Source organism: Lissotriton vulgaris, chromosome 2_1, assembly GCF_964263255.1.
Source record: "Lissotriton vulgaris chromosome 2_1, aLisVul1.2, whole genome shotgun sequence".
NCBI classification, from domain to species: domain Eukaryota; kingdom Metazoa; phylum Chordata; class Amphibia; order Caudata; family Salamandridae; genus Lissotriton; species Lissotriton vulgaris.
The window spans coordinates 318,458,145-318,473,886 of NC_141687.1; the positions used below are offsets into that span (position 1 = coordinate 318,458,145).

Here is a 15,742-nt window from a genome sequence, read left to right on the forward strand (position 1 = left end):
GCACAGTTGGCTCTGAAATACTCTGTCATCATGACTGGCTGATGTAGAATAATTTGATCCGTCATCATGACAGAGTATTTCAGAGCCAACTGTGCACCCTCTGGTTTGATAGTGACAAATGCGCCTAGACTGTTTCTAGAAGGTAAATCCTTTCTAAAAGATTGGTCACTAATTGCATGGAGGTGTACTAGGGATTGGCTGATCTTGATTATTACTACGGCCAAACATATTGCTAATACCATTTTAGTTGAAATACAAACTCTTGAAGCCCAGATTAAATCAATCAATCAATCAATCTATTTGTAGAGCGCGCTATTTACCCGTGAGGGTCTCAAGGCGCTGTACTGGTTACTTCAGTTTATAAGAAACAAGCGGATGGAACCAACAAAAACAACAAAGAGTTCAGAGAGTCAGTCCTTGCTACTAAAATCGCTAAATTCAGGAAAGATTTGGAGAAATTCTCTCTGGAGAAAGTATATCCCTGTACCAACGATCAGTGCGTTCCACCTCAATACAATCAGAGAGGAGGAAGGTACGGATCAAATTATTCTACATCAGCCAGTGATGAAGGTTTAAGTGACACTGACTCCTCAAACTATGGAGGAAGAGGAGGCCGACAATCCAACAGAAGAGGTAGAGGAAGAGGACAAAGAAGAGGGGTATACTTTGTCCCGGGTCATAATCAGTGGTGGCCACCCGTTCCTTATGGTTATCCACCATCACACCTACAACAACAATTTTTCCCTCCTAAACCTTTTAACAATATGATGCCGAACCAGCCTTTTTTAAAGTTTGGTCCAGGCCGTCCACGAGGGCGACGAAGAAACACAGGGGTGAATTGGAGCACACCCATAGCGACAACAACAACAAGCAGCATGGTGCAACCACCGGTACAACCGGGGAGCAGTCACGAACACAGTTGATTGTGAACTTGAGTGCACATACGCTCACCAAGACTGAAACATTTGTCTTACAGAAAGGTCTCGGATTTGTACCTACCTATAAAGGAGACGCCTTCCAAATCCGCCAAGAATTGGCAGGTTTCTTTCACAAGATCCGCTTGAATTCCTTCTTTAAGCATAAAGAAACTACCAAGATTGGAGAAGACACCAACAACACAGGATTAAGACCACCCTCTACGTTTAACCCGCCAGCGCATATTGTCTCGGCACAGGTGATTGCGTTTGAAGAAGCCGTGTTGCATGATGTAAGCAATATAATAGATCAAGATATTGCACAATACCAGAATCTCACTAAAGTGCAGAAACAGGCACTACAAGACCTGTCCCAGGATGAGACTATCACACTTAAACCTGCCGATAAGGGGGGCGCCATAGTTGTGATGGATACGGTGGCATACAGAACAGAGTGCCTACGACAACTAGATGACATGAGATCATACAAAATCTTCAGAATGGATCCCACAAAACGTCTATCAGATGAGATTAAGTAGATGGTAGAAACAGGAAAAGAAAATCATTGGATAAAGGAGCATGAAGCATCCTATTTGACAACATAATTTCCCACCATTCCGTACTTTTATGTATTACCTAAAATACATAAAGGGAAACGTCCTCCGCATGGAAGGCCTATAATTGCAGGTATTGGGTCACTACTAGAACCATTGTCCACTTTTGTGGATTTCTTTTTAAGACCAATGGTATCCAAAATGCCAACCTTATTGCTAGATACTAAGATTCTACTTCGTCATCTTACAGAGACTCCATTTGATAGAGACCAGGATTTCTTGGTGCCTTTCGATGTTGAGTCTCTGTATACGTGTATACCTCAAGATGAGACTTTGGCACCTATACAACTGATACTGGAAGAACATAATAATAATAAACTTTATTCGGATTTTAAAGATCCATAAAAGCAGTACAGATAAAAAATCTTCAGTGAAATATAATTACAGATTACTTAAAAACAGCAAAAAGGAGTTTCGGTAATTTATACAGTACTATTATAATTAAAGGTTTTTCCTGTGTCCATATATACATTTCAGAAAGTTAAGAACATGGTAACATGTGGCTTCGGTATCCAAAAGCTGCAAGCTCAACATGGCTACTCGGCATTGTCTAAGACCCCAAGATTTTAAAAGAGTTAGTAACCAAAGTTTGCGGTGTTCCTGATAAAATTTGCAGAACAGAACAGTATGAAGGGTGGTTTGACCTGATATCCCATCGCATGGACATGGAAGTGGATTTGGGTCCCAAACGTTTGGCGTTGGGAAAGCTACCAGTTTGTGAAATATGTTCAGTCTGAATCTTATCAGGAGAAATCGTTCGAAGGTACCAATGTCAAGGTTTAAATAGGGCTGCATTGAAAGGGTAGATTGAACCATTATTGCGTGCTGCACCGACTGTTTCCCAGCTTCTATTTGTAGTCTTAGATTACCCAGATGGTCCAAGGCTCGTTTTTTTAAATTATTTTTTGAGAGTTCTCCAATTTTTTCGGGGTTTGAATAATATTTTTCTATTCCAAGGTCAAAGAGAAAGGTCCGGATATAGGCCAGCCATTTAATTTTTAAAACGTAGTCCAGAGACATTGCATCCGCCAGTATTGTTTTTGTAATGTCGTTTTTATCTGACGCCCAGATACGTCGCCAAAGGAGGAGTGGTTGAATTTTGGCAAGATCTTCGATATATGGTGCCCCCAATTCTAAGTGGCAGGTGTAAGTCGAGGAACTTTTGGGGGCGGATAAGAGGAATCTGAAAAACTTGTTTTCTGCAATTTGCAGAGAGGTGACATCCGTATGGCCCCATAGTCCTGCTCCGTATAAAGCTGTGGATTGACATTTAGCTTTGTATATGGTTATCAATTCCCTGGGCGGACGTTTTCCTAGTTTTTGTGTAAATGACACCAATGCGGCTAATGCTCTTTTAAAACAATGTTTTCTGGCTTCTACTGCTGGTTTCCAGGAGAGTTTATTATCTATCATGACTCCCAGATAGCAGTATTCGTTTGTAGAGTCTATTTTTTGGCTGCCAAGGTAGATGGAGTTTTGCTGTTTCCTCCCAACCCCAGCCTTCATTACGAAAGTCTTTTTTACGTTTATATGAAGGTCAAGGGTTCTCATGAACTGCGAATATCTGTTAAGGGACCTTTGGAGTTCACGGGGGGTTTGTGCAAGGAGGACGGCGTCGTCCGCGTAGAGTAGAGCGGGGATCGGGCGATGTTTGGCCAGTGGAAGATCACGGGCACCCTTCAGGAGCTCGACCTCCAAGTTGTTGGTATAGAGGGAGAAAAGGAAGGGTGCCAGGACACATCCTTGTCTGACCCCACGCTCTACTCTAAAAGACGCCGTCAGTTCCCCCTTTGTCCCGTAGCGGACTCTTGCGGATGGATTGGAATAGAGTTCCCTTAAAAAGTTCAGGAGTGATGGATCTACCCCCATCTGTGCTAAAAGGGACCACAATTTTGTATGGGAGACACAGTCGAAAGCCGCGGACAAATCTACGTAGGTCATGTAAAGTTTTGCTTTCTTTGCATGCACATATTTTCCAAAGATTATCGATAAATTTAGGGCTTGTTCCACAGTACCTAGTCCTTTTCTAAATCCAAATTGAAGGTCGGATAGGATGCCTCTCTCTTCCGCCCAGTCCTGAAGTCTTTCTAAAATCACTCTTCCTGCTATTTTTCCCAGTGAGTCCAGCAAAGAAATTGGGCGATAGCAGGCAGGGTCCATACGGTTACCTTTTTTAAATATCGGCACCATGATGGACCTTGTCCATGACTCCAGAATTCCTAATTTTGCCGTAGCGGTGCAGACCCTTGTTAAAATCGGTGCCCAAAGTTCTGTTTGGTGTTTAAAAAAGTCTGCCGGGACTCCGTCCGGCCCTGGAGCTTTTCCTTTTTTGGTTGAGTTCAATGCCACAAGAATCTCAGAGATTTCAAAATTTATGTCTATAGGGTATGGTAGGAATGTTTTTTCCTCCTCTTCCGTCTCTTGATCAGAGGTTGGTTTTTGGAAGATGCTGGTAAAGTGTGATACCCAAGTTGCAGCGTCTATAGCAGCTTCGATTTTTGGGCAAGTGTCGCCTGCCAAGAAAGGAGTTCTTATAATTCTCCAGAAGGCTTGAGAGTTTTTTTCTTGGGCACTGGTGTGGAGTTCATGCCACAGCGCTTGCTTCAGTTCCTCTTTCCTCTTTTTCCTAATTTTGTGATATTCGCTTCTGAGGGTGGCTATTGTGCGGGGATCCCTTTCGTTTTTGTTTAAGGCTAGCTTCAATTTTGTATGAGCCTTAGTGCACTCTTGGTTGAACCAGCCTTTGGGCCGGGATGGACCGGATTTTTGTGTTTTTGTGAGTAAAACCTTTAGTTTGTCCATAATTTGGGCAAAGTTATTTAGAAGCTCCACGTCCTTAGTTGCTATGTCCAAACAAATTTTGATTTGGGGATAGACTGATCTTATTAACTCTTTGGTGAGTTCCTCTGGGTTTATCCTTCCCCATTTTATTGAGTACCCGTTTACTTTATCCATATTGATATTTTCCTGGGTCAATGCGTTGGCTATTATTGCTGGAGAACATTGTTGATAGTTTAGTGAGACTTCCAAGGTTAATATTGCATGGTCACTTTGAAGATTCGGTTTGACTTCAAAGTTTTTTATTCTTAGTTGTAAGGATGTTGATATAATTATGAAGTCTACCGTGGTTTTGTAGCCTCTTCCTATATAAGTAGGTGCAAGTGAGTTATCCCCATAGTCCAGAGTGTTTACTATCTGGAGATCCAGGTCGGATAGGAGATCATTCATTTGTCTACCCATTTTGTTATGCAAGAAATGGGTGAGTGAGAGGCCATCTTCTGTCACCATGCCAGGACATTTTCTTTTTGGTTGGGTACAGGCGTGAAGATTGAAGTCGCCTGCCCATATTATTGCGGCCGGGCCTCTTTCTCCTTGTTTCATTCTGAGAGTAGTTAATTTTTCGTGGAGGTGGGCCAGGACTCCCTCAAAGTCCAGTTCATCCAGGTTGTTATAAAAATTGATGATAACCATTGACTCTTTTTTCTGGAGGAAAAGACCAAGGATCTGCAAATTAGATGCCAGTTCTATAACCTTTATTTTAGCGTTTTGGATAGTGTTGGCTACATAGATGCACAGACCTCCCTTTGGTCTACCTGTGTGTCCCGACTGCGCGAGAGAGGAGTACGTTTTGTACCCCTGCAGGTGATGTTCTTGTAATGACCATGTCTCCTGTATGCATATTATTTGGTGATTATGCATGTGGTGCATGATTGTCCCATCCTCTATTTTTGTCCTTAGTCCAGCGATGTTCCACGAGATCAGGCTCAGGATTGTTAGACTGTCCCTTGAGCTTTTTACTCTTTTTGATTCGTTAAAGATCTCTGGGGCTGGAGGAATCTCTGGGTCTGGAGGGACTAATGGGGAGACCGTGGGTTCCGATAGGTCTGTGTGGATTTGGGAGTGTTCTTGTGGTTGTGGTAGTCAATCGACGCACTCCAAGGCGCTATACCTGTTTGCTAATTGTATGCCATTCCAGCTATCCCAACGTGTGGGGTCACTGTACTTTCTCCAGTGTTCCTGTCCACTCCATTCGTCCCTATCTCTGCCTTGGTGATTAAGGCCTAGTGGGTTGAATGGGGGAAACCGTCCTTGCCGCGGCTGCTGCCATAGGTGAGTGTTGTGTTGCGTGGATTGCTGGGGTTGCCACCACTGTTGGGTGGTATGATATGGGTATTGAGGAGGATGAGCAGGTGGTTGGGTAGCAAGGTGTATAGGTTGAGGAAGTTGGGCGGGTGGTTGCCACTGGAAAACTGATTGTTGTGGAATTTGTGGGAATCGTGGCAAGTGTGGGTGCTGCTGGTATTGATACGTATTGTATTCAGAGGAATTTATAGGCCCAGTGTTTAATGGGAGTACGGGAGAGGGAAAATTTTGCCTTGAAGATGGGGGTAGGAAATAGGACAAGGGAAGGGGATTTATTTGGGTGGCTGGTCCTCTGTTGGGTGAATTGCAGATATAATTTGATGCCCCTATCTCCCTAAATTTGATGCTGATGACATCTCCCGCTATTGCCTTCGTGCTTCTGCCAACCCAATCTCCTCTGCGTGCGGAGAAGATATCACCCCTGATGTGAGCGGGTAAGGGTTTGTGGAGTTGGAGCCACTGGGCGCATTTGTTCCTCAGCTCCGCGAAAGTTTCTCTTACACCCTCCTTCAGTGGGGGAACAGCTGTTAACACCACCACGAAGGGAGAAGCTTCCGGGGGTAAATTGATTATTTTGGGCCGAGACTGCTTGGTCTTCAGTTCTGGTGGTTTTTCTAGGGAGGGGGTCTCTGCTGGAATGGTGGTATTTCCTTTTGTTTGTCGGTTGTTTGTTTTAGTTTGACCTGCTGGACCTATTTGTGTAGCAGGGGGGAGATCTACCGCGACCGGAATGTCTTGGGGGGCATCTAGATTACTCCCTTTTTTAGCTAGGGGTTGTGTTACTGCCGCTTTTCTGGTTGGTGAAGTGTGAGGCTTGTTTGTTATACCTGTTATTTGTTTGAGACTAGATGGTTTTTTTGGGAGTATTTCCTTTGCCCCGTGCGTTGGAGCGGGACCGTTCCCGCTTGCCTTACAACTGCATTTCGTATTGATTAGTGACGTAAGTCTGTCCAACTTTGATATTAGGGGTTTGATCTGTGCTGTAATATTAGCTTCGAGGTCTGATTTTAGGTCCATGACCATGTTTTCCACCCAACAGGGGATACCTGCCGAGGAGTTTGGGGTGGGCGTGATCAGATTATGATTCTTTGTTTTTGTTTTAGGTTTTTCCTTGATAATTGGCATAGCCTTAGGGAGGGTGGAGGTGTTTTTCCTTGTTTTTGTTGGTTCTAAGGTCGTTACTGGATCAGGTAGTAAGGGATTACTAATGGCACTCTGGTCTAATTTTTCAGTCGGTGATTGGCAGGCTTCTAAGTCTGGGGTTGCTTCAAGGTCGACATATGATTGATCAGAGTCTGTTTGGGTTACGGATAAATCTACAGAATTTGGTACAGTCATCATAGGAACGATAGTTAGTGGCAGTGGTAAAGAGCAATTATTAGCAACCTGGTGAGCAGGGGAATTTGCGGTGGCAAGTGAGCCGAGCGAGGATCGTTTGGCCTGCATGAGGTCCAAGGAGACTCTTTTCTCCAGTAGGATAATACTCTTATCAATGGTGTCGTTTACCCTGGATATGAAAAGGTCTATAGGACCGGTCACTTGTGTCACCAGTGTAGCTTTCTTAGACGTGCTTCTAGTTTTGGGACGCATCGTGGTTCTCAGTGATGTACGTCAGAAGTCGTGGGGGCCTGCGGGAACAAAGTAAAGTACAGGGTGACAGGGCCGGGGCCGTCCTCTGCCGTCCTCGAACGGCCTCAAACGGCCCTGTCTTTGCCCAGTCTTCGCCCGTGCTGCGTCCCGCGCTGCGGGAGTAAGATGTTATTAAGTAGGGGGCGTAAAGGGCAGGGGGCGGGCCAGCAGGGAGAGCGGACCGGAAGCTCTTCCTTGGTCTTGCAGGGACTTCTGGGAAATGAAGTCCCCGCACACTCGCAGCCCCGCTGGTTCCTCGCGCCCCTTACCGCCTTGCCGCCGGCGTCCTGCGTTGGTCCTTGAAGATGTTGCCTCTACCAGTGCCCACCAGCGAAGCGGCACCCGCGAAGCGGGTGCGGCGAGAGGTGGGCTGGGAGGCCGGTGCGCTGCTGGGCTGATAGGCTACAGCGTGAGTGATGCCTTCCGCTTCAAAAGTAAGTAAGTAGGTGTCCCACAGGGTAGAGGAAGAGGAGGGCTTTTAACTGGCTTTGATGGGCGGGGGGCGGGCCAGCAGGGAGAGCGGACCGGAAGCTCTTCCTTGGTCTTGCAGGGACTTCTGGGAAATGAAGTCCCCGCACACTCGCAGCCCCGCTGGTTCCTCGCGCCCCTTACCGCCTTGCCGCCGGCGTCCTGCGTTGGTCCTTGAAGATGTTGCCTCTACCAGTGCCCACCAGCGAAGCGGCACCCGCGAAGCGGGTGCGGCGAGAGGTGGGCTGGGAGGCCGGTGCGCTGCTGGGCTGATAGGCTACAGCGTGAGTGATGCCTTCCGCTTCAAAAGTAAGTAAGTAGGTGTCCCCTACTGGAAGAACATCCCATGGAAAGCATAACACCTGTGCAATTCATTATGTCCTGCGCCAAGAAAGTCATGACAGAAAACTTTTTCAAGTTTGAGGATACATTGTATCTGCAATTCGGGCACATCAATGGGCAGTGTTTGTGCGCCGAGTCTGGCCAACCTGTATGTCCCTCATTTTGAACAAACAACTATACTCCTAGCAAGCAATCCCTTCTACAGACACATTTGTGTCTGGAAACGCTATATAGATGACATCTTTGTATATGGAGAGGTGACATTACGACAATTAAGGCTTTCCACTCATGGATAAAAGAGAGAAATTAATACTTACGCTTCACCTTGGAATATTCTCAAGAAAGTCTTGCCTTCCTTGATGTCCGGATCTTTCCAGAGAATGATGGCCTTGCCACAGAGTTGTACAAGAAGACCATGGCTTGTAACTCTCTACCAGCTTATCAGAGTCACCACCCTAATTCTTTCCGGGAAAACTTGCCCTTCGGGCAATTTCTCAGAATGAGGTGTAACAACAATGGAAAAATACAATGAACACGCAAAAACTCTGACAATGGATTTGAAGGTTAAAAATTACCCCCTATCCACAATACCCGCTCACGCAAGAGAGCAGCCAACAACAACCGAGAAGCTCTGATAGAAATTCAGACGCCGAAAGAGAAGAATTCTAGATTGAGCTTTGTCAATACATTCTCTAGCTATTCTAATCTCATCAAGAAAAGTATCAATCGTCACTGGAACATACTGAATTCAGGGAATGAGAAGCTCCCATTGCCTATGGTTGCTTGCAAAAGAAGTGCTAACATTAGACATAGATTGGTCCACACTTGACCTAAAGAGAAAAAGAAGAATGACCTGCCCCAATCTTTGAGGAATATACCCCCAGTGAAGGGTCATTTTCCATGTGGCATGTGCGCGGTGTGTCCGCAAACTGAAAAAACAACTGAAATAGATATAGGTACAGGCAGACCTTGGACACTCCAAAAACACACAAATTGTAATAGCGAGAAACTCATTTATTTGATTTGGTGCCCACGCAAGCTTCGCTATGTCGGGATGACCTCGCGCAAAATCCAAACAAGAATTTCAGAACACAAGAGCACCATTAGGTGCAAAAAGAGAGCAGCAAAGGAGACAAACCATTTTCTTGATAAACACCACTCAGAAACAGATTTAAGATGGGTGGTGTCAGAACAACCATGGATACCATCGCATATCACAGACATTTCTAAATTCCTATTCAATCGCGAGCAGCGCTGGGTGTTTAAACTCAAAATCGACATAATTGGGTTAAATGATGATACCTTGGCTATCTGTACATCATTAGCACTTAGGTTAAATGTAGTAATACTTTGGCTATCTGTATATATTTTCTAGTGGGAGATTAGTAATGTGAGTACAAGAGATCGCCTGCAAGTTAGGACACTAACAGGAAGATAACATCACGTGTGTCTATATAATTACATTTTAAGTGATGAGCTGGACTTAAATTATGATTCCTATATGGATATATCTATTTCGTCTCAACCTTACTGTTGTAATCATGTTGTGGCGGAGGCATACTGTTACAGATGCGGACGTGTTACTTTGAAAGGATATATACCTTGGTTTATACCCTATAAACACCTACACTATAACCTGGTAGTTGCCATACTGAACATATTAATGGACTTTCCCCTCTATAAGCATTAAGATGGGGATTTGTCTGAGACATGACCCTTGAATATCCATTGACCCAAAAAAAAATAATCCACCTAAAAAACCAATTGTTTACAGTTAGCATTAATCATCAATATACCTTGCAATAATTGGGTTACCATATTGCTCAAACTATAATAGAAATGCGGGTTTCCTCTTTCCCTGTTTTTAAAAAAGTAGCAGGAAGAGAGTTCGATGTAGCTGTGCTGCAGTAGATATGCCGCAACTTTCCCTAAACGTAATACAGTAGACACATACACATGTACTTCACGCTCTGAAGACTAGTGGCTTCAGTCTGACACCGGCGCAAAATAAGTAATGCGGTCAAATTTCACTTTTTAAAACGTATCGCTAGCAAACGCTGATAGCTATGTGTTTATGTTTCATTTTAAAGTGAGCATAGGCGAAGCAACGTGAGTACTAATAAAAACGAGTTTACGAGGGGGACTCGTATGTGAAGCATATCGGGTAGAGCGGCTCAACACTGCACATGTGCTGTAGAGCTGAGCTAATAATTAGAGACTACCGTCTCGCTCCTGAACATGCGCGATGCACATTCGCTGTGGGTCATTTCAGGCAGCGTTAGGGGCACCTATGTCTACACCTGATGCTACTTGCAATTATTAACCCTATAAAATACGAGCCCACCTGCCCGTCCGGTACCTCCGGGGCAGCTCAGTACCGTGACGGGGTACCGTGACGGGGTACCGACGGACAGGAAAGGTGATCAAGGCACATTTACTTGGTATTACAAGGACAGGGTTTTGTCCTCTTGATACAGCCTCAAGACCACGGGCTTTTTCCTTGTTTTCCTATTGCTTACATCTGCACAGATTTTCCCCTTGCCTTACTATTAAAAAATAACTGCAAGGTAGTGCAAGGACAGGTCTTTGTCCTCTTTGATACAGTTTTTAAAAACTTGTTCTACATCAAACAGGATTTAAAGTAAGATGGGGTCAGCTTAGCAAATAAGCACAACTAACTTAAGAAGTACTATAGGGCACATTGACAACAGTACCTTATAGTATCCTAAAGAACCCCCATTTTTTTTATATATTTATACTTCTGTACAGAGATCACCAGCCTCTGGGGGATGCCACACCACCACTTTTTGGAACATATTTGAGCATTTCAAAATAATCCCACCTAGAAAGTTGAATAGGTTTGATTAAGTACTTTATTTTCCCACAGAGCGGGCCTCCTCCCCTGAGCTGTAGCCGGGTAGAGATGAGGTGTTTTATCTTACATTTGAGGGTAAGTTCATCTTCAATTAATATCCATTGGATGGCTATTGACAATAGAACTAACTACAGTATGTCACTAGGGAAGCACGATAAACGTACTGTGTGTGATGTTGGGATTTGTTTTCTCTTTCTTCACAGATATTCCCAGTAAATCCTGATACAGCCTTGCAGGATTACTGGTGTTGTATCTTTTTCTTACTTTTTATCACCAATATTATCGTTAGCAGCAGCGTACATTATTATCATTTTGGTCCTGAAGAAAGCTGTTGATACAATTCTTTGATCACTCGGCTGAAACATGTCGAACTTATTTAGTGAGCAGTTTTAAATGTATACTGTTCCTCGCACTGCTTTTTAACCCTGCCATTGAAAGCAACCCAATAAAAGAACAAATTTTTGCATCTTCCTAGGCAGTTTTAGATCACTATTAGCTCCCCTTTGTTTGCGCTGCGCCCACATTACACCATACCTTCACATATGGGATTTTAGCATCCTAGACACACTAGGGAACATCATTTGAGAAACATCCCTGAGCTCCTCCCTCACGGTGAGGGAGCTGTGGCCCTCAACAGGACTAGGATTTCCTGCTAGGAGGAGTAACCCATATGATTAAGCATGTCACCTGCGGGTGAGTGAAGGTTCTAGTCCTTAAGGGATAACTCCACCCCTTATTGGTTATATCTCCTTCACAATTCTTTTTGAGGGAACTTGCACTTTTCACCACACACAACTCACGTGCTACTATATAGACCCGAGGAAGTAAGGTGCTATAATCCTGTACAGCCCCATCAACAAACTCTTGGTGTATAATAACACCATCCATATGCAGTATGTACAGTGTTCAAACTAGTATGTTATTGTCACTCTTGGTACTTTTAGTCTGATCTATCCAACAGCTACAGCTATAACAACTAAGTGAAAAGGTAATGTTGACATTAAGCTTCACGATGAGCCATCAAATGTGTAAACCAAACAAAAGATTAACACAGTAAACGCTCTTATTCGAGAACATATCTTGCCCAATAAGGAGTTTCAAAAGCAATAAACATAAGTTAAAAACAATGGATTTTGATGGATGTTTACATTTAGGAAGAGCTTGTGCCCACCTTGAAAAATATTGGCACAAGCATTTTAACTTACATATCGTGATTCCAGCTTTTTGTCACTGTGTTAAAATAGCCCCAACTGGCAGCATTCTGGGCAGACATCAGGGGAGTTTGTAGGCCACAAAGCATGGCAACCACATAGTCATGGATGGTACCAGCTGCATCATACTGCTTCAGGAAATCGGGCCTGCACAGATAAAAAGAACACATGCTTGGAGAATACCATCGGACTACATGTATGGAATTTTTACTGGCAAAAGCAGGCCTTTCAAACCTGCAGGGAAATGCATCAATAGTTGAGGTAGAAGCCTGCTTTTCATTTAATTATAGTCATTCTCGATAACTGGGTTCAACACTGTAATATCCACTTGGAAATGTGGCATTCAGGAATTCCAAAAAGCATGATAACCAAGCAAGTGTGTAAGGAACGACCAGGAGTAGCAGTCATTCCTGGAAAGAAAAGCTATTGATTATGTTCATCCACTATTTAATCTTCCTGTAGGTATTTTTCCTTAATGTCTGTTGCTCAAATATATACCTTACGAGCAATAGGAGACATGCCAACCTAACACTCTTTTCTTTACAAATATTACTGAATGATTCTGTTTCTTGCTATGGTTAAGGGCAAAGTTGTCTCGTCTGAGAGTGAAACATAGCTTTTGCCTACATCAGTTGCATCGGTATTGACAATCAATCAAGCAGGCATTTGTTAAGAGCGCCTACTCACGCATAAGGGTGCTGGGGGGTGGCGTTAGCAGGCTCCGGTCCATCAGGGGGGGGGGAGTATCTGTCAAAGAGCCAGGTTTTGAGGTTTCTTGCGAAGATGGGGAACGATGTTGTCTGTCTGAGGTGGCGCGAAAGGGCGTTCCAGGTTCGGGCCACGAGGAAGGAGAAGGAGCGGCCTCCCGATCTGGTCTTTCTGGTGCGGGGAACCATGGCGTAGGAGAGCTGGGCTGATCGTAGGCTCCTCTGGGGTATGTGGAATTTGAGTCGGCTATTCAGGTATGCTGGTCCGGTGTCGTGAAGGGCCTTGTGGGCATGGATGAGCATCTTGAAGGTGATTCTAGCTTCGATGGGGTGCCAATGGAGTGTGCGCAGGTGCTCGGAGATGTGGCAGGGTCTTGGCAGGTCGAGGACCAGTCTTGTGGCAGCATTCTGGATATTCTGTAGCTTGAGTTAGATTTTGTTTATTGCGTATAATACACAAATTATTTACATTGTCCTATCCAGAATTCACACCTCTGGCTCTTTTGTGTGAGGTGCATCGTCCTGTACCACATGCAAATGTATTAAAAAACGTAGAGCATTCTGCTTTAGGTCCCACCAGTACGGACTCTCAGATACTTCTCTAGATCCATTAATGCACACTGTACTGCTTTGGTTTTTGGTGTGTCTAGTCCTCTGCTTAAGAAAGTATCCATTTTCACAAGGACCTCAAACTTAGAAGTACCCTCAAGCCTCTGATCCTCTTTGAGCCTGATCCTCCTAAATGTTCTTGCTGAATCTTTTGTGATCCTGTCCCTATCTGAAAGTGTCTCTTTAAACTTTCTGCAGTCATTCATGTACCCAGTAAGACTTAAGCAAGCCACACCAATGTGCCTTGCTTGGCTGAAGATTGGAACCTAGTTCTCATTTGTAGCAGCTCCATTCTATTAACCAAGCAATGTTGTTCATTTATTTTTATCAATGCATTATGTTCATCACTGGCTCACAGTTAATGAATGTACCCAGTCACACCATCCAGAGCGGCACTGGCCAGAAAGAATATTCATGCAATAGTCACTCTCATTCCCTATCAAGTTAGATCTTGTCACCTCTCAGACATAAAAGTGCTAGACAAGAAATAGAGCTAGATGACATCAGGCATTCATTTATTATATCTTGTGTTTGCTGCATGTGGCCTAATAAGGAATCATCTAACAACATTTCAATATTTCAATATTGCCCAGAGTTTCCAAGCCCTAATCTTGGACTCCACCTCAGGTCCTGCTTCTACCCTCTAGGGTCCCTCCCAGACTAGACCCTCCCAAGAGATGCACCTTGTAAGTATTCTAAAAGCATGCACTCCAGACTTGACATTCACTCATCCTTCAGAACATTTTGTCCCAGGGAGACTTCAGATGCACACCTCCATCCATATGCCCTTTGTGTTACTTGTTCATAGCATGCTGGCCTCATATCTCCTGTTGCCAGGAGTACCAGGAGGTATCCAACATCTACTAGCCCATTTTATAGTATTGTCATGGTAACCAATGAGAACACTGCATGCAAAGACAAAAACATAAACATGATAGTGAAAATTAGATAGAGAAGGTGGTAGTTGTAAAGTTGGTCCCCTTGCAGTTCAATGCAATCAATCTGGAGAAGGTGCAAGTACAGACTAAAACAGCCAACAGCATTAGATGAGAAATCAATACACTAGTGGGCTAAGCCAAGACATGCTTGACAATGTCTCAAGTCGATAGCTGAAAGAGGATGATTGATGTGATGAAAGTCAATGGTTGAACGGTGCAGATACAAAGCCCAGCCTAAGTTTTTTTTTTACAGTTTTATATAGCGCGCTCCTGATCAAAGGTATCGGGTATCTGAGCACTTTACATAGCACCAGTTGCGTTAGAAGAGGACACATTAATTTTTTGTTAGGACACATTCATTTTTTGTTAGGCACAGGGAGATTAAGTGATTTGCCCAGATTTTCCCAGAATAACAGGATGTTCAGCATCATTGCCGAGACTCAAACCCAGTTCCCCAGATTCGAGGTCGACCGCCCTAGCCGTTAGGCCAACTACACTCCTCAATTTTATTGTTAGCAATATGTCAAATTGAATGTTTCGGGTTTTCATCCATTACTCACTAAAAAAAATAATGTACAGGAGTAACAACATGGATTATAAATGTGTCTAGAAAAACAAATTAGACTCTGTAGAAAGCTATGCCCACAGGTAACAAAGATACATGGGACGGGAATGCGACTGTGAATGAATGGCTGAATGAGCAGTTAATGCCCAGTTTTTGTTACCTGTTCTTGAGGTACCAGTAGATTGTAGCACACCCAAATCCTGTTGCTGTGCTCAGATGTGATTGGGGTTGTGGAAGAGAATTAAGGAACTCTTTGCTGCAGCGCCCGTCCTGCCAGGTCACCAAATGGCTGACAACATCTGGCTGAAACACACCTCCTGCTCCCGTCTGAGTCCACTTGCAACCTAGAACAAAAGAAAGAAACCTATCAAAACTCTGGAGCTGAACAACGATTGACTCAAGAAGCTAACAAACTGAATGCAAAACTAAGTGAGGATTCATAGTCTAAGTCTAATACAAATGAAAGTCAAATTGCTTTTAGTTTATTACATCACATCACACCATTGTTTGAAAAGAAAAAGGAATGGGGTATTGATGCACTGAATGGAAACGACAAAACGGTTTAAATGTCAATCTGTACAAACATTTAATATTACAAAGTGTTAACACAATACAGTAAGACCCCCGTGAAAAAAATATGCTGTGCTAAGTCTAATAAAAACGGAAATTGCTGATTGGTTGTAAGTGATTTTTTAAGAATAGAGGATTTAAAATGTATTTGGTAGGA

At 43.8% G+C, this 15,742-nt stretch overlaps 1 protein-coding gene across 2 annotated transcripts in view; it reads right to left on the bottom strand.

Annotated features, from left to right (window-relative positions):
• Nucleotides 1-15,742, bottom strand: part of SHPK (sedoheptulokinase) — a 205,029-nt gene that overhangs the window by 40,278 nt on the left and 149,009 nt on the right. For both annotated transcript variants that reach the window (XM_086955021.1, XM_086955020.1), the window contains exons 4-5: nucleotides 15,176-15,359; nucleotides 12,191-12,343 (exon numbers count right to left, since the gene is read on the bottom strand). In XM_086955021.1, the coding sequence (XP_086811147.1) occupies nucleotides 12,191-12,343; nucleotides 15,176-15,359 (337 nt within the window). The remainder of the gene's footprint in view (nucleotides 1-12,190; nucleotides 12,344-15,175; nucleotides 15,360-15,742) is intronic.